General features: G+C 47.9%; 1 protein-coding gene across 1 annotated transcript; it reads right to left on the bottom strand.

The window, feature by feature from the left end:
- Window positions 1–4674: 4674 nt before the first annotated feature.
- On the bottom strand, window positions 4675–19209 carry ENSA (endosulfine alpha). Its single transcript, XM_006110441.2, has 4 exons — window positions 19042–19209; window positions 9928–10053; window positions 7608–7774; window positions 4675–5644 (listed from the first exon to the last, which is right to left on the bottom strand). Exons 1-4 carry the CDS (start codon window positions 19096–19098, stop codon window positions 5587–5589), a joined length of 408 nt encoding a protein of 135 aa, XP_006110503.1. The 5' UTR covers window positions 19099–19209; the 3' UTR covers window positions 4675–5586.
- Between the last annotated feature and the right edge of the window lie 682 nt (window positions 19210–19891).

Consider the following 19891-nt stretch of genomic DNA (forward strand, 5'->3'; position numbering starts at 1 on the left):
AGGGACTATTAACTGAGGAGGAAAAGTTTAGCCATGACCCTGGTGTCACCCTCTTCTCCCTAGATCCAGCTGGAGAAAGGATTTTGCCTCCGAACAAGAGAGGTCAGTTACAAGGTGGCAGGTAGTTGCTCCATCAAGCTCTGCTTCAGAACCATTGACGTCAACTGATTTTGGATCAGACCCTTACTTCCATGGTAGTTGCAGCCCTATAATCTGACTTTATACACCAGGAAACACAGCCACCCTTTTCTCCATGTACCAGTGGGACAGCCACAAAAACATTCTCACACTGGGGAGGAAAAAGAGCTATTCCCTAGAGCTCCAATAGTCTACCCTGATCCTGTCTGGCTTCCTGAGTCAACCCTGGACCTCCCAGGCATCAGCCTATAGAACAATGGTTCTTAAACTTTTGAAGACCGAGAAACAGCAAACAATAATTGTTTTTTATGAGGAACACCAAGAAAAAAAAAAAAAAAGTCGCCTACCCCTTTAAGGGTGGCAATTTTGAATCCTGTTGTTCTCCGCGGCACACCGGTGTGCCATGGAACACGCTTTTAAGAAACCCTGCTCTAGAATCTACTAGCAGATGGACCCACTGTTGTTCAGGTCTGTAACTGAAGTGATGGTTTTCTTTAAATAATGAAAAATGTCCATGTTTTAGTTCAATGATGGTCTTTTAAAAAATGAAGGAAAACGAAGGCTGGAGTGAGGGTTCAGGAGTAAGGAGAGACGGGGGAGGGTGGCTAAGGGTAGAGGGCTGGAGGGGGACTCAAGGCAGAGGGCGAGGCCCCCAGGGCAGAGGGAAGGAAGTGGGGGTGCAGAAGTCCAGGCAGGTGGGAGGTGCAGGGCTCAGGGCAGGGAGGTGTGTGTTGGGGAGTGTCTTACCGGGGCCGTCCGTGGCACTGAGGGTGGTTCTGCTCCGGCGGCAGCTCCTCCCAGGGGGCCGTGGCAGTGTTCCCCGGCTAGTGGTTCCTCCCAAGGGCTGGGGCTGTGCTCCCTGGAGGGCGGCTCCTCCCAGGAGAGGGGAATCGGGGTCTGTGGGCTGGCCCCAGCCTCCAGCAGCCCCTCTGTGGCTTGCAGGCTGTGTGTGCGTGTGGGGGGGGGGGTTGAGGGCCTGCCGGCTGTCTGGGGTGGAGCAAGGCTCCAGTGCCCACCCCTGGCCTCCAGTGCCCACCCCTACCCAGGCAGGGGCCAAGCTCTAGGTAGGACTACTCCCTGCTCTAGTTGGTCCCCCCCACATCCTGCAGGCTGTCTGAGGGGGCTAGGCCTCAGGGGCTGCCCCCTCCTCCAGCAGCCCCCCCACACTGCCTGCAGGCTCTCCACAGGCATGGGGGTCGCTTTACTCCATCTGATGGCAGGCAAGATGGTGGAGTCCCAGCCCCACTGCCCACTTGGTGCTGCAGCTGTCCCCAGTGGCCACTCTCAGTATTGCCTCCCTCCTCTCTGCGCACCTTCCTTCTGCATCCCTCTCCTCTCTGCCCCCTTCCTTTCCATGCTATGGAAAATAGCCCCATTCCCGGTATGCCCTGTCTTTTAGGCACAGCCAAACCCTGCCCCTGGTTTAAGGTCAGAGGCAGCTGCATTCCAAACGGGGTCCTAACTCTTGTGGTTTAGGAGGAGCTCCTGAACAAACGGACTCACAGCCACACTAAAATATCTGTATCTAGATTGTCCTTGGCCAACTGCAAAAGCTGACCAGTGCGGTGCTGGCATACTGCACCCAGACGGACAATCAAACCCCTAGGGCGCTGCAGAGGGGAGATCAAAGACGCTGTCCCAGCCCGCTGGGATCTAATTGTAGCGTAGGTGCCCCAACACGCTCTGGGACCCCGCCCTGCTGCAAGGCCTCTCCCTTGTAAAGGCCTGTAAACTGTACACGGCTAGACGAGGCTGTGGTGGGCATACTGGCCCCAGTGCTGGCACTAGGCAGGCTACGCAATTGCTTAGGGCCTCAAGCAATTCAAGGGGGCCTCTTCTTCACTTTTTATTGGGTGCTGTGCCTGTGCGGGCAATGCATTCAGACTGGGGGCTGCCAATGGGATAGCACTGCTGCTGCCATTCCTCCCCTCCCTGGAATTGCTGTCCATTTGCGATCCCACATCTGTTTCTCTGTTCCATGGTTAGACCCACCCTGGGCATGGGATCTCAACTGGCACAGTTCTTTGGGAAAATTCAGCTTAGTCATAAAGAATCCAGAGATGTCATGTGGTTTTATTTTCGCAGCAGTTTGGTACTGAATGTTCCTTCCTTCTTACTCCAGCGGGAACAGGGCATTAAGAAATACTGTTGCAATTAACAGAAATTTAATAAGGGAAAACGCATGACCTAGGAAAGTGGTTTTATACAGCAACTGTTTGAAAAGCAACCGCGGAAAAGATTTTCTTTCAGTGCAGTTAATTGTTGTTATAGTGAAAACAGGAAAATAGTTTGGATGGAGAAAATAAAAGTCACGTGATTTGGGAAGGGTGGTGAGTAAGTTTTGCTTAGAAGGAGAAAGAAGGGGAGGGAAGTGGGATTTAAAAAAAAAAATCACTGGATAAGACTAACCAAGTGTCTTCTGCCCTCTGCTGCTCATAAAAAGGAATACAACAGTCCCCTTTAAAATCCAGTGAGCTCAAATCTCCCTTGTACAATCATTTACACCAGTTTAAACTGGTATTGGTGCGAAACACCATCATTCAAGAGACCATATCTTCAGGACAAGCCTAGCAGCCCAATCTTAAAGAATCTGAAAGGTTTAATCATACCAAGACATAAGAATCAAGTTTCCATTTCCTGCTTGTGCAATAAGATATTCTTGTGCTTCGGAGCACTTTATTTCAGATACTAAGACTCTTGTCGTCCCCCCCTTCCCCCAAGTATGAGTGGTTCTCTAGAGCTACCATTTATACACTTCTGCAATGCCTATTCAACCAAACTGCAGCACAGCATCTGTCTGTAAATGCAGCCACTTTGCTCCACAGGCTCTGGTTGAAATCCTACTACAGGTTGGACCTTCCTGGTCCGGCACCCTCAGGACCGGAGAGGTCCAGGACAAGGGAATTTGCTGGACCAGGGGAGGCCAGGCCTCTCCTGGGGTGCCCCTCCTGGCTGCTGCCCCAGGAGAACCTGGAGGCCTGACCTCCCACGGCCCACCTTCCTGCCTCTGCTGCCCTCGGCCTCTGGCACTGTGCAGGGCAGCAGCTGCTCCTGGGGCAGGGAGACACCTGGCCCCGCGTGAGGCAGCAGATGCTCCTATGGCTCCCTGACCCCATCCCCCAGGGGGTGGCAGCCTCTCCTGGGGCTCTCTGCCTCCAGGTCACTGGCCCTGCGGGCTGCCACCTGCCAGACCAGCTCCGCTCCCAGCCCCTCAACCTCTGCGGCCAGGGCTCTTTGGTCTAGTAACCGCTGTGGCCCTGCCAGACCAGAGTCCCAGTCAGGAGAGGTTCAACCTGTAACGGTTGCTTTTCCAATGAGAACGGGAAGTTTTACCTGCAAGGAGAATGACGATTTATAGCACTTTTGTTAGCTCAGACATTGAGCATCTATCAACATTTCCAACTAGAAACAAACTTTGTTTTTTTCCAAACCAGTCGAAACAAGAGACTTCTCAGCCATTTGTCTAGGGTTTTACGCCTCAGCATCCAAATACCTTACTTATTCCTCAACAGCACCATCACATTCCACCTTTAAGGAAAGCCCAGCTTAAGAACCCTGCTCCAGCACAGCTGTGGAGAAATAACCTGCATTAGTCTTGGTTTTATACACTTGTGCCTGGTCTAGATGCCACCCTCCCTCCAACAGAGGAATTGCACCAAGGCACTGCTTGAAATGAAGTCAGCTCTTCCTTGGGATTTCCAACGGGATCCTGGTATCCGGGTCTAGGAAACTATCGCTCAGCTTGGCCCATAAAAAAAAACCCGAATGTTAAACATTAAATGTGCACAGACCCTTTACTGTTTTGCTGCAAGGATTTCTAATTAATATTTAGCCTTATCCTTCCACAAGCCAAAAAAAAGAGTTTCCCCTCATAGTTCTTTCCTCAAAAGAGGAAATATGGACTCATACAAAAAGGACAGCCATGCTTCAGTTTTTCCCAGAACTTTGCCTCAAGCAAGGAGAAATCGTTCCAAGTACAACTTTAGGATACAAATATTTTGTATTTAGTGCCACTGTCCCATGCAGCTCACTCATTCCATTTCCACATCTAAGGCTGCACACACGAGGCTGAGCTGCAGACGCCAAACAATGGAGGAGAATGGGAAGGAAGCCACCGTGAAAAACATCAATGCTCCCTTTGTAGGGTCCATCTTCCCCACTGGTTTTCATTTTCAGGACAGAACAAATAGGACTTCAATTTGTGTTTGAGACAAGTTTATTTTCTAAAATAAATCCTTCCTGATATTTCTCACCTGGTCTTTTGAAGGCAATTTCTTCCTCCTTTCTATAGAAACACACTTGGTATTTCTTGACTCCCAGGGACAGCGAGGGAGTGGTTTGATACATACTCATTTATTCCCCTCGCTGATCTCCCTGTCAATCAGATTGCACTAAGATCAGCACCATGGAGGCTGACTGAACAGCTGACATGTACTCAGCGATTCAAGAACAGTTTCTCTTCCCCAACTCGTCATCCCTCCCCCACACTTTTATTGTTTTAAGGGAAAAAAAAGCATAGAATAGAAGAGAGATAAAGAAGATGTAAAAAATTATATATATTTATATATATATATATATATATACGATTCAAATCTATTTACAATGTGGCTGGGACAAACAGCAAAACATTTGAAGAGATTATACAAAACACGACTAGCTTCCTCCCCCAACCTTCACAGATTGCTTTGGAACCTGGATATAAGGCATGAGGAGATGGAGACTAAAGGATGAAGTTACACACTTACAAAGGAGTTCCCCATTCCCCTCTAAACCCTGTCTCTGTCATTCGGCTGAAACTGACATTTTATTGGCCAGTCACTATGAAAAGAAAAAAATGGTTCTTTACACCCTCATGAATATGGATATTGAGCTGTAGGATGGGTCAAGCTTGGAGTTTTTACTTCTTCTCGGAGACTCTTAGGAATACCCTGCTTAGCAAGAGGCAACACCAGGTTTTTATTTAGAAGCAGCAGCAGCAAAGCATGATCAACTGAAACAATCCCTTGTATGAATGACACGATCGTTTTTAGTCCCTAGACGTAAGGCAGAGCAGAGAACGTATGTAGAAAAAGCTACATTAACTGTGGGGTTTCAAGTGTTACCTTTCATTGAGTGTTCTTGGCCTTGATATGCGATATAGTACCCTACAGAATGAACAGATTTAAACAGATTCCCTTCTTCCCACTCCCACCTTAAAAAAGCCCAAAGCAAAAAAAAAACCCAAACCAAATCTTTAAATTTTGGCTTTAAAAGATACGGGTTTGCTTCCAGCACAGCAAACTGCATGCGGAAATCTTAACGGTATCGTTCCGCTGAAGCACCTTTTAATCCAGCTCACTATTGCATCTCTGCTAAAATAGTCAAGATTATAAACGCACTTCGACCCTGTGTTCTAGGAGAAGTGCTGTATTTTCCGTATGACATGAAGACCGTATTTGACATGCATTATCAGTTGTGATCTTGCACTCCACAGGCTGCATCCATTGAATCAACATGGTTTTCAGGCCTGAAACAGACACAGGCATGAAAAACAAAACAAAACCCCACAAAACAAGCTACTAAAGTGTTATGCCACTAATGCAAGTTCGGTTTTATGCTTCTTTCCAATCCATCCTCCCAGGTGCTCAGTTTTTTTTTTTTTTTTTTTTTACAGGCTGGTGATCGTCTATCTTGAAGTGCTCTACCTTCAAAGACAACATCCTCTTCCCCGTGCATCTTCATGGGTTTAAAAGCATCCTAATTATTGTCCCATTTTTCTGAACTACAAGATATGCTTGCTTTACACTCTTCCTAACCCTTTCCAGAGTTAAAAAAAAACAACCTTTTTGGCATCAATGGGCTGCAGTATTCGGTAATTTGGGCTATTTGTTAAGGCGCTAGCCAGGAATTTAGAATCCTAGATTTATTCATAGATTCCAAGGCCAGAAAAGATCATTGTGATCATCTACTCTGACCTCCTGTATAAAATATAGGCCACAGAATTTTCCCTCAAATAATTCCTAGACCAAATACTTTAGAAAAAACACCCATTCTCTTTTTAAGACAGGTCAATGCTGGAAAACCTACCATAACCCTTGGTAAACTGTTTCAATGGTTAATTACTCTCACCGATAAAAATGGACACCTTATTTCCAGTCTGAAACTGGAAAGAAATGGGTTCAATTCCTTGCTTGATCATAGGCTCCTTTGTGGCAAATCACTTAGGCTATGTTTAGATAGCAGGGCTATTTCGGGATACCAGAAGTATCCTGAAATAGCAATTCCATGTCTTTGAATGCGCCCGTTATTTCCAAATATATTTGGAAATAACAGGTGTGCTATTCCAGCTTCCCTGTAACCCTCATTCCATGAGGGTTAAGGGGTTTGTCCAAATAGTGCTTTATTTTGAAATAACTCTAAATAAGCTACACGATTTGTGTTGCTTATTTCGAGGTAAGGGTGCTGTGTAGTCTCTCACACAGTTCACCATCTGAGAAAGGCGGAGTGTAGAACTGCCATGCCTCACAGAGATGTGGGGAGGATACACACATGAAGGACTGTGAGGTGCTCATCTAACACAGCGATCAGGGCCGTATGAGTTCCTGAGACCGATAGCAATTTAGTCCCAGGTACAAGTGACTAAGAGAAATAGTTGATTTTAAAATGCTGACAATTAAGACCATTGGATTTGCAGTGAAGAAATTGCAGGTTAAAACCATGCTGGTGCCAGGAGATAAAGCTGAAAAGTGTCATCTCTCAAGAGGGCTTTACTCTAATTTTGCCAAAGCACATTGGTACCGGGCAGTATGAAATAGTTCCCAGTTAGCTCAGCCAAGCTGAACAGGCAAATCTTGACAATTCTTTAAAATTCTCACTCATTGTTTCGATTGTGGGTTCCACTGTTCGTTTAGCTCATGCATAATATGTACCCATGGGCCAACTGTTTGCTGATCATCCTACTCCTGCCCAATTCTCTCATCACCTTCTCTGCAGTCACAAAACTTCTCAGTCCCTTGAACCAAGTAGCCATCAGAGTCCCAGGGCCTACATTCCAGGTGTGCAGCTAAGCCATGAGCCAAGAGCAGGCCACTCCCTTTGGCGCAGTGTTCTGCTTTTATAAGCTTCCTCGTTCATGTGGCGAGGTGGCAAAGTTCAAACACTTCTGCTCGGACTCCTCTGATAGCTGAGGGATTTCAGCTGCATGCAAACTAAGGCAGCAAACGGGCTTTGGATGGAAAGATCCACTCAGCTGACTGATCACCAGCTATAAAAACGTGCATGCGCCCACCCCCCCACCCACACACACCTAGGACTATAAACACAGCTCATTCGCTTTCCTTTTGTTTGATTACTGTAAGTATTGAGTGACTACATCAATTTTGATCACCCCAGCCCTATAATACAGAGCAGTTCAGTTTGACCTCCTACCCCGAAAAACAAAAACAAAAAAACCCAACAAAACCCAAAATCATCAGAAGGGGCAGGTTTACCCTGCCAGCTTGCTGGTTACAAGGGACGACTTTCTCTGTGGAAGATCTTGCGGGGTTGGGATATGGTCTCCTGTCACCAGGTTCTTGTCAGGCCCAGTGCTTGGCAACTGCTTGTTCTTCATCTTTGCCTTGGCCATATTGTAGTCACCCGAGTCAAAATACTTTTGCTGTAAGAGGAACAGGGTTTTCCGTTACCTCGGCAGAGTCTCAAAACAACTGAAAACTTGTTGGAATATTGTGAACCCCACAAGACCTAACTGCAAATGCGTTTTCTTGATTTAAGAAATAGCTTGTTCAGGGCCCACCATGGTGTCACTGAACGTGCAGACTCATTCGAGAAGCCCTGCTAAGCACTTGCAAGTTTTGTCAGCATAGCCATAAAATGACAGCTACCCCCGCCAAACCCCCCTAGTACAGACAGTTCTACTAGCAACAGAGGGCTTTTGCTGGTCTAGATCATTCAGGTTCGGTGAGCGACATGAGCTCTCAGCAAAAGCACTTCTGTGTCGGTAGAAAAACACCCACGCTAGGGTTTTTGCTGGCACAGCGACGTTGTAAACAAACCAGCAACTCTCACGCCCCTATCAGGCAGAGCTATGCTGGCAAGACCTGTGCCGAGCCGCAGCTTCAGCGAGCACGCTATCGTCTCTTTAAAGAAGCAGTTACAGGAGACTGAAGTCAGACAAGCAGGCTCCTTCTCCACAAGAAATCCACCACAACCCCATTTTCATTTACCCCATTCTGACAGCATAAAAGAGGCTTTAAAGTGAGTGTAAATCTACGGTCTGGCAGAGCACATAAAGGGGGATTTGGTGTAAATGAGAAACTGACTCCTGCTCCTTAAAGGCCTGATTTTGTGCTCTCACTGGTTTAAGTTAAAGGAGAATCAGACTCTAAATATCTACATTTAAAAATCCCCCCCCCCCAAAAAATGCTTTCATGCCAAGAAATTAAATAACCATTCTTTTTGTGCTTGCTGCAGGCGGTTGCCTAAAACAATATTCCCAGAGTAACACCAACAGCAAGAGATAACCCTGGCATACAAAAATGTGTTGGCAGGATGAAAGGCTATAAATAAAAGCTATAAAAGGAAAACAATGATGTTAATTCCAGTAGAGCAAAGCAGAGCCGGTGGGCAGAGGCTGTGTGTTCTAAATGGAGGGATGCGGGGGGGCAGGGCGAAACACTTGCTTTTTTCAGCGTCTCAGAGGATACTGGTACAATCTGAAGGGGATAAGGGGCTCATATACTGTACAGACTGCTCTACAATGACCTTATAAAGTATTACAGCTATAAACAAGATGCCAAACTTTGCTTTATTGAATTTCAGTGAGGGCTTATACTAATTCGGATACATACGGGAGTCACAAGGCCGGAGACACCTCTGCCTCGAACCTTGACGCCAGTACAGAGTGGGTGCAAAATGTTCCTATGCTGAGTTTGGTCGCACTTCTACACCCACTGTGCACAAGTATAAGTGACTTTTCCAAAGCGCATAGCAATGGAAAAAAAAAATCAAGCCCACAGTTTCTAATTTTGCATCCTTATTCTTTAAGAATTCCATCTGAACCACATGTGAGCTTTGGAACATCTGATCTGGCAGATGATTGAGGTCTATCCTGGGGGAGGCCAGATGGCACAATGAAGTCAGTACACTAGTTTCTAAGTATCAGAGTCCAAATTAGGGATGTGAAAGGTTAACCAGTAAGTATCACCCTTAATGGGAGATGCTTACCGGTTCCGGTTTGCTGGTGGGGGCTGGAGACGCTCCTCGTCCATCATGGGCAGGGGGCTGCTCCAGCCCCACGGGGCCTGCCACAGTGGGCCCAGGCACATCGCAGACAGGGGCTGCTCCAGCCAGCTGGGGGGAACAATGTGCACCCCCATTAACTGGGTGCTTTCATCAGGCCCTCCAGACTTGGTGCAAGCTTGCATGATCAACCGTCATATGCACAAAGTCGCTCAAGGGACAAGCAGACGCCTATGCATCGTGGGCAGCTAAAACAAAATGATACTTGTTCGTATATTAGGATGCTTTAAGTGATCTGGCCCATTGCATTTCATGCCTGCTGTATGCCCTGACCACCCCGATAGCAGAAACGTACTGAGTTTGAACGGCATTACACGGTCAAGTCACTACTCCAGTCTGGCCCAAAGATAGAAATACAAGCACTCTGTATCTCTCATTGAATACACTCTTTACTGCCCATGTCTGGACTAGTTTAAGTGTTACTGTCTAGATCGTGTACACTTTTTTTTGCACCAACTAGCAATGAGGACACTTAGCTTTCAAGGCAAGAACATTTGAATAGGTAAGTACCCCTTTCTGCAGTCTTTTCATTAGGAAGTCTGACCCTCCTGGCTTCTGTCCTAAATTAGGATATTTGGCCTTTAGTTTTGCTTCTTCTGTTCTCTCTGGGACGACTGCTTCCTTCTCCTGTGTATCCTGAAAAACAAGAATCGGATTAAAGCTATACAACCCTATGAAAGAAGATCCCTTTATTGTAATCTCGGAAATCGAGTTATATAATGCTGGTCCTGTAACGACAAGTCTAATGTGCAATTGAGGTGTGGCCACTCAACGTATGTTTAAGCTTTCAAGGACGCGGTGAATTCAATTCTAAGCCCATAGTGGGATTGTCTCTCCCAGAAAGGCTGTGGGAGAGCAGGCCAATGAACGGGCCAGGTGATCGATACTGCCAGAGACAAGGACTTGTTGGTAAGTTAACTCTGGCAATCAGGTTTGGCAAGAAGGCATCAGTTTCACATCAACTCCCACCAGGTAAGTGTGGCACCATCTGTAAATCGAACCTTTCCACACGGCAGCAGCTAATTGGTTGAGCCAACATGGGAGGTGGCTAGAAATTCGAACACGCTTTTATACTCAAGAGCAAGCAACATGCCAGAAATGCCTCCCCAGCGGGGTCACGGAGATCAAGTTCTGCAGCTTCAAGATGGAGTTAGGGGATGTTAATAAGCGTGGACTACTTGCTTCCCCCACCTTGCTGCCTCTATGAGAAGCAGTGGGAGAGGAGGGACATGAGCCAGTGCTGGGAGGGAGTGGGGAAGGAGAGCTGGCTTAAAAGCCAGTTCCCCCCAGTGCCATCTCTGAAATGCCGCCCTGCCCCTCGCCTCTATCAGAGGCAATGGGGGGGGGGGGATTAGGCGCAAGGGACAGGGGCTGCTGCCGCCAAGCAGCCCGTTTGCGCTGACTCATGTTGACCACATGCAGGGGCTGCTCCGGCAGCAGCCCCTGTCCCAAGAACGGCCGTACTGGGTCAGACCAAAGGTCCTTCTAGCCCAGTATCCTGTCTGCCGACAGCGGCCAATGCCAGGTGCCCCAGAGAGGGTGGACCGAAGACAATGATCAAGCGATTTGTCTCCTGCCATCTCTCTCCAGCCTCTGACAAACAGAGGCCAAGGACACCATTTTATCCCCTGGCTAATAGCCTTGTATGGACCTAACCTCCATGAAATTATCTAGCTTCTCTTTAAACTCTGTTCTAGTCCTAGCCTTCACAGCCTCCTCTGGCAAGGAGTTCCACAGGTTGACTACACGCTGTGTGAAGAAGAACTTTCTTTTATTCGTTTTAAACCTGCTACCCATTAATTTCATTTGGTGTCCTCTAGTTCTTCTATTTAGGGAACTAATAAATCACTTTTCTTTATCGGCCCTCTCCACACCACTCATGATTTTATAGACCTCTATCATATCCCCCCTCAGTCTCCTCTTTTCTAAACTGAAAAGTCCCAGTTGCTTTAACCTCTTCTCATATGGGACCCGTTCCAAACCCCTAATTTTAGTTGCCCTTTTCTGAACCCTTTCCAAGGCCAAAATATCTTTTTTGAGGTGAGGAGACCACATCTGTACACAGTATTCCAGATGTGGGCGTACCATAGTTTTATACAGGGGCAGTAATATTCTGTGTCTTATTTTCTATCCCTTTCCTAATAATTCCTAGCATCCTATTTGCCTTTTTGACCGCCGCTGCACACTGCGTGGAAGTTTTCAGAGAACTGTCCACGATAACTCCAAGATCACTTTCCTGATTTGTCATAGTCAAATTAGCCCCTATCATACTGTACGTATAGTTGGGGTTATTTTTCCCGATGTGCATTACTTTACACTTATCCACATTAAATTTCATTTGCCATTTTGCTGCCCAATCACTGAGTTTGGTGAGATCATCTTGGAGTCCCTCACAGTCTGCTTCTGTCTTGACTATCCTAAACAGTTTGGTATCATCTGCAAACTTTACTACCTCACTGCTTACCCCTTTCTCCAGATCATTTATGAATAAGTTGAAAAGGATTGGTCCCAGGACTGACCCTTGGGGGACACCACTAGTTACCCCTCTCCAATCTGAACATTTACCATTTATTCCTACCCTTTGTTTCCTGTCTTTTAACCAGTCCAGGGCTGTCTGTTGCAAACAGGGGCTGCTGGATTCAGCATGAACTGGGACCGAGCAGTGCTGGCTCGCGCTGGTCCAGGATGCTGCGCCTCTGCATTTTAAATGCAGTAAGTGCCCAGCAGCTCTTATTACATTTAAAACGCAGAGCCACTGCTCGGTGCCAGATCTTGGAGAGAACCCTGCTGTGGCCCTGCAGAGTGGTTGGTCCTTATCGACTTACTGTGCCAGCAATGCCCCACTGCAATGGATATTGGACAAACTGGTCAGTCACTTTGCCTGAGAAACAATGCTCACAAATGAGACATCAGACATCTCCACACAGAGAACCCTGTTAGCCAACATTTTAATCAAACTGGCCAGTCCCTTAAAGACTGACAACATGCGTCTTACTTCAAAGACACTTTAACACCAGATTACAGAGGGAGACTTCAGAACTTTTATTTATGCTAAAATTCGACACAGTTGCGAATGGGCCTTAATTTAGATGATCATTACATTACAAAAGAAAGGTCTGTGTAGCACTTTAAAGACTAACAAGATGGTTTATTAGGTGATGAGCTTTCATGGGCCAGACCCACTTCCTATTTGATCTGAGGAAGTGGGTCAGGCCCACGAAAACTCATCACCTAATAAACCATCTTGTTAGTCTTTAAAGTGCTACCTAGTCCTGTTTTTTGCTTTAGCTACACCAGACTAACACGGCTACATTTCTATCATTACATAACAAAGACAGCCTCCCCACCAACTCCAGATTAGCCTCTTAATTGACTCCTACAATAAGCAATTTCCTCCTTCCTTGTCTCCACCTTCTGATTCTATGTAGCTGATTCATTACTGTATAATTTGTTTACTTCTTCATTGTATCCCTCTGTTATATAATGGTCATGCCAATTCACTTTCAGAATATGATCTGAAGACGCGGGTGTGCCCCACATGTGAAACTTTTCAATTGGAAAAGGTAACAGGAAAGAAAGCAGTATCCTAACCTAGAAAATGAGTTGAGGCCTATAACTAGCTGATCATATGGACTGGGTTTTAAGTGACAATTTAAAGACTATTGTAACAGAATTACTTTAAAAGCGCAGAAGTTTTTGATTACTTCAAAACTGATGCCAGCTGCAAGGCTGCCTGGGGTGCATTGTACAGGCTGATCCTCTCTAGGCCGGCACCCTCAGGACTGACCAGTGCCAAACCAGAGAATTTGCCAAATCCCAGGAGGTCAATATTGTCTAGCAGCATTACCAACACTGCCACTGCTTACTGGGCTCTGCCTGCCGCATTCATGAGTCCCTTCTGGAAACCTCCATTCCTACTAGTCATCACTGCCATCCATTCCAGAAAAGTAAGACCGTACCCAGTTTGAACTCAGTTCCATTTAGACGACCTGCACAGTGTATCTGGGATCCTCAGATTGTATTTACTGCTGGCCTGCATCATTCTGAGATTTCTGGTCCACTACCAAGTAATTAGAGCCCTACAAATCCACAGATACCCACAGACACAAAGTGGATATCTCATATCTGCAGAAGCAGATATGAATATCATAATACTAGAACTGGAAGGGACCTCGAGAGATCAAGTTCTGTCCCCTGCTCTCACAGCAGGACCAAGCTGTGGTGATGTCTATATCATCCCTGACAGGTGTCTGTCCAACTTGCTCTTAAATGTCTCCAGTGATGGAGATTCCACAACCTCTCTGGGCAATTTATTCCAGTATTTCACCACCCTGACAATTAGGAAGTTTATCCTAAAGTCCAACCTAAACTGCCCCTGCTGCAATTTAAGCCCATTGCTTCATGCCCTATCATTAGCGGTCAAGGAGAACAATTTTTCTCCCTCCTCCTTGTAACAACCTTTTAGGTACTTGATCCACAACTCGTTTTTGCCGATATGGATGCAGATACAAAGTTTGTATCTAAAACCCTGCAAGTCTGTTGATATCCACGGGTATCCACATCCACAGCTGTCAATACAGCTATCCATGGCTCATTTTTGGGGATACGGATGCACGTACAAATTTTGTATCCCCGCAGGGCTCTACAGGTAACACACTGGAAGGAGAGGCAAAATATTTTGAGAAGCCACTGCAGGTTAATAGATTAGCCAACAAAAAGGGACAGCAGGCACAACCACAATCCACACATCATCATAACTGTTCACTGTTCCAGACTGCAAAGCCATAGACAGAAAGGCAATCACTCAGTTGAGAAGTACTGATGCAAGTTAGCACTGCTGGTGATGTCAATAGTGACCGTGTATTTTGGCAGTCAGAATCCACACGGAGTTGAGAGAAAGGTAGACTGGGCCTCATGGCTGATAGTTGAATAGCATATTAGATAGCGGGTAGAAACAATGTTTCCTACCTGTGTATATAGCGTAGCTCAGTGGTCCCCAACGTGGTGCCTGTGGGCGCCATGGCACCCATAGGGCCATTTCTGTGAGCCCGCTGAGTGATCGGGGCCAGCCCCGCCCCCAGACACGTGGCACCCGGCGTGTGAGTGGCCCCGCCCCCGGGCACCCAGCAGCCCCAAAAGGTTGGGGACCACTGGCGTAGCTTATTGTCCAATCTTCTGAGCATAGTGGGAAACTGGGATGGAGAGGCTTGGAAGGTTTGGCTTAGGAGGCAAGATGTGAGCCTGGCTGTCAAGGTATACTGGAGGTTACTCCACAGGTGACGGGTGGTGGCTAGTGACCGTGATGATACGCAGCCCAATTAGAAATGGACTAGTGAGTATCTGGTCTATTAAAGGTGGCTGACAGCTGCTGAGAAGTTGGCTGTGGAACCTCAGTCACAAGTGTTCTCGGAGATATTTTCTGCTATAGTATTCATTCCAACGGTGGTAGGATTAACAGAGATTGATTTAGCAGCCTCGCTGTCCTGATGACGTTCTCTTTTCTAGGAAGCAGATACAGCTAGACAGATGTGACCTAGCCAACTGCAACTCAAGTAGACACTGCCCCCCAAAATAAAGGGATTCTTTACTGGCAAACAATTAAAGAGAGAAGCATGAGCTCAAAGCTGCATTTGGTTTCAGAGCAGGAATTCTGGAGGTTTGACCCTTAGCTCAATAGTACTTACCAGACACTGAACAATCCCAGCTCCTCTCCTCAACTATTTATTTCCAAGTCATATATCCCTATCAAGGCAGTTTCCTCCCATTCCTCAAGCCCAGAGATAGCTCAGTGGTTTGAGCATTGGCCTGCTAAACCCAGGGTTGTGAGTTCAATCCTTGTGGAGGCCATTTAGGGATTTAAGGCAAAAATTTGTCAGGGATGGTACTTGGTCCTGCTGTGAAGGCAGGGGACTGGATTTGATGACCTCAAGGTCCCTTCCAGTTCTAGGAGATAGGCAACCTCCATTAATTTAATCCTGGGTACACTATCTTAGACTGCTGCTCAGGCTCATTACAGCCAATGGCTTTGTGATTTACTCCAATCAGTGGCCTATCCCACAGCTGGGATATTAATACTAATTAACATTTTTGGACAGTGTGGTTATATGTGCAGCACTGCAATGCAGCCTGAACTAAAGACAATGGCTCTTTTTCAAAAGTATGATGCAATCTGCCTGCCAAGCTAGACTAAGCCATCAAAAGCCACCTGGAGCTGCTACATGGCGCTGAATTAGATTCAGACAGCTCAAGCCTCCTCTTGTGTAATTCAACAAACTTCACTGCAATTAGTCCCTAAGCAAAAGAAGAAACCAGACACGCAATTCCCTTCTAAAAGCAGGACACAGCTCAACTTTCCCAGTGCATTTGTTTTCTGCTTCAAGCACAAGGCTCAATCCTTAATTCTTGTAATGTTTAATCGCTGTTCAAAACAGTGATACATGACTGCCACCTTTCCCATGTATCCCTGAACCTGTGCAGCCAGACTGCATGTAGGTTTTAGCTGCATGTCTTTTAACCTGTATTCAGACAGTAGTGTCAGATCAGGAAAGCCTATTGTTCTGACAGATCCCTGCAGTACTGGCCTCATTAGTTTAGGCAACAACTGGTGTGGCTAAGAGCTGCCCGTGTGTTTGTATGAGAACACCTGGCCTGTGCTAAACCTGCTCTGGTTCTGAAGTTTCAGGTGACAGCTCTGTGCATAGAAACTCTGAGCTAAATAGGCTTCAATGATCTTCATCTGCATGCCCTGTTTCCCAGAATGCTCTATCGCCTCACACCCATTAGAGATGGGGTAAGAGCTCTGAGAAGGCAGTTTAGATTGGAGTGCTACTGATAGTTAAAGAGCTTCTTTTGTGTAGGATGTTTGTGCCAGAGTTGTTGGAGATTTCCCGCATTTTAGCCTCCAGGTCTTTCATGAGCAAGGGCTGCACATCATATAGATGTTTGGGATATCACAAGTGGAAAGGTCAAAGATTTCCTGCCTCACAGAAGCATTGCTGGGCCATAGGTCACAGTCCATTTACTTGGCATAAAAACTTGCTCTGGACACTTGAAAGCATAAATGGCGTTCTCTTATGGCATAGCTTCCCAACAGGTCCTGTATAGGGCCTGATCCTCAGTCCATTGAAATCAATGGGAGTCTCCCACGGACCTCAGTGGGATTTGGATTATGCACATACACAAACATCAGAAACGTTTAGATTTTGAGTGGTGTTTGATAGTCAGGGTCCCCTGCAAAAGTCAGTAAGAGTAACTATGCCCTCCCTCTGAGCTTGGGACCTCACATCCTGTGTTGTGCCCATATTAGCATTCTAAGTGGAAAGGCTCTTGAGGAGCAAGTATTTCCCCATGTTAAAAACCAAGACTGAAGAGAGTTAATATTTAAAATTCAGGTTTCAGATTGGAAACACCCCCAACCCAATAACTGATTACTAAGACAGTCAACGCCAAGACATTTTGGAAGAGATTATTAAAAGTCAGGGATTTTTCTTTACCTAAAACTACCATCCCCACTCTTTGGATACTATCCACTTACAGAAAATTAAGCGTAATGAACAATTGGAAAGACAACGCATCTTTGATAAGACAGTCTTTAAATAGAGTGCATAAGTCTGAGTAACTGTTCTGCTCACGACATCGTGGGCAATGCGCTAAGTCAATGACTCAGGGGAACTGTACAGCATGCTGCTAAGCTGCCCTAGACAAAAGACAGAACAAGAATTTTTGTGCAGAAGGGTTATGTAGGACAATTTTAAATTATTACTCATAGTTCAGTCTTACAGTGTTAATACAGAACCTCCATTACTGCTTAACGCTCCCCTCAAAGTAATATGCCACCTCTTCTCATCTACTGCAGCTTCATTTTGGGTCACCCTCTACATTCTGCTGTAGCCTAAAGAACTTTATTACCCTCAAATAAGTCAACAGTTTGTGCATATAATTTCAGAACTGCCTAAAACAAAGGTGTTGCTTTAGTGCAAGCCTGAACTGATGTTTTGAGAGAAACATCCCTCCCCCAATACCAAAGGGAAATTCCCCTTCTTACTCTGAAGTAGCCATTATTGTAAAACTCTAATTTACCTCCATCTCACACAAGCCCCATCTCACCTGTCATCCTCAAATACTTACAGAGATGAACTGACATTTATATTAAAGCCACCAAGGCAACTGCTTTTAAAGAAACATCTGCACTCTTAATTCTTGTGGCTCACATCCAGCTGGGCAGTCAGCTTTGTCCTACCAGTGGGGTCTTAACAGGTTGCCGAGGGATACTTATTACAAGTTATTTCACATACATGCTTGCAGGGTTGATCCGAGGAGTCACGGACACAGAGTTATGGGGTGGGGTGGGGTATCTTTCATTGGACCAGCTTCTGTTGGTGGAAGATACAAGCTTCCAATCTACATTTAGCTCTTCTTCAGAGGACCTGGTGGGGCAGGTGGGCCGAAGAAGAGCTCCGCGTGGCTCAAAATCTTGTACCTTCCATCAGCAGACTCTGGTCCAAGACAAGACATTTCCTCCTCCACCTTGTCGCTCATTTCACAAATCAGTAATCATGATTTCACAAAAGCGACGAATAGTCCCGTGGCACCTTACAGATTAACAGATTTAGTCAAGCATAAGCTTTCATGGGCAAAGACCCACTTCGTCAGATGTTCCAACAAATCTGTTCGTCTATAAGATGCCACAGGACTCCTTGTCGCTTTTGCAGATTCAGATTAACGCGGCTACCCCTCTGACACATGATTTCACAGAGACCTGTAACCTTAGCCCTGGTCTGCATGGAACATTTAGACTGAGCAAGCTACACAAGTGCCCACCCGGCGTGCGGCCAGATCTGACGCAAAAACTCAACTCTCCCCCCCCCTCCCCAGCTCCACCCACCAGCATCACCACCGCCTGCTGAAATCCCAACCTGGCGTTCCCACAGCCTCCCTCCACCAAAATCCCCTGCCCCCGGGGAGCCCGCCAGGCCTGGATTCCAACCCCAGGCTAGCCCCCACCCCCCCCAGAGCCTCCTCTTATCCACCCTGTCCCATACCAGGCTGCACCCACCTCCAGAAGTTTCCATACCCCCAGTGTCCCACAATCCCCTCTGCCCCTGCCCAGAGCGGCACCCACATACCCCCACTATCCCACAATCCCCTCTGCCCCTGCCCAGAGCGGCACCCACATACCCCCACTATCCCACAATCCCCTCTGCCCCTGCCCAGAGCGGCACCCACATACCCCCACTATCCCACAATCCCCTCTGCCCCTGCCCAGAGCGGCACCCACATACCCCCACTATCCCACAATCCCCTCTGCCCCTGCCCAGAGCGGCACCCACATACCCCCACTATCCCACAATCCCCTCTGCCCCTGCCCAGAGCGGCACCCACGGCCCAGTGCCCTCCACCCACACCCCCAGTATCCCATAATCCACCACCTAAGACCCTGCTAAACCCTACCGCCCCACCACAGCCCCCCGGAAGTACCACCCCGTCAGGCCTGTAGCCAATGACCAAACAGGATTACCAGGATGGACGAGTAAGGCAGCCAATCAGAGCGTAGCCCAGCGCGTACAGGCAGTCCCGGTGACCAATCGGGGCTCAGAGCTGTCCCGCCCAGACTCAGCGCCTCACCTGTTTCTCGTCGCCGGTCTGTTCGGAACGGCTGTCGGTGTCCAGTTTGTCCGACATGGCGGGGCAGGGAGGGGAAGAGGGACGTGGCTGAGAGACGGGCCGGTGTTCTGCGTCCCACTCTCGCCCCGGCTTCTGTCACTTTCACTCTGTAACCAAAATGGCCGCCGTCGCCCCCCTAACGCTGCTGCCTGGAAACTGGCAAGCAGAACATCCAATAAGAAACCGCCGGCGGCCAGGATGACATCACAACCAACCAGTCAGAGCCCGCGGGAGGCGGGATGGAGGCGGGATATGGAGACGAGACAGATAGAGCAAAGGGCCAATGGGAGTGAGGCATGAGCAAGCCGGGCAGGGCAGACCTTGGGAATGACGGAAAGGGAGAGGGACCAATAAGAGACGGAGGGGCGGGGATTCAGTGGGGGCGGGGAAGGTCTTGGACTCGCCCCTGCCTCGAGCAGTAGTAGCCTGGGGGAGGTGGGACTCGCTCTGGCCAGGCCTGGAGCCCCGCCCCCATCGCCTGGGACACGCCCCCGCCCTTCTGGGACCGCCCTTCACATCATCCCCCCAGACAGGGCCCTCCCACTGGGCCACGCCCACTGGGACCCACATCAGCCCTCCCCCTCTTGGGACGTGACCCCCCCCCAGCCAGGGCCCTCCCACCCACAGCCCCATCCCCCTGGGACATGCCCCACGAGCCCATGGGACCCGCCTCCCTGCGACCCCAGCCAGGACCCCACCTCCCGGCTCCTGCCCACGGGCTGGCCCCCTCTCCAGACCCGCTCCCCCACCTCACCTCAGGACCCCCCGGCACTTGTCCCCTCCCCACATCACCTCCGGCGTCGTACAGTTT

The sequence above is a fragment of the Pelodiscus sinensis genome, chromosome 24 (genome assembly GCF_049634645.1).
Source record: "Pelodiscus sinensis isolate JC-2024 chromosome 24, ASM4963464v1, whole genome shotgun sequence".
Lineage (NCBI taxonomy): Eukaryota > Metazoa > Chordata > Testudines > Trionychidae > Pelodiscus > Pelodiscus sinensis.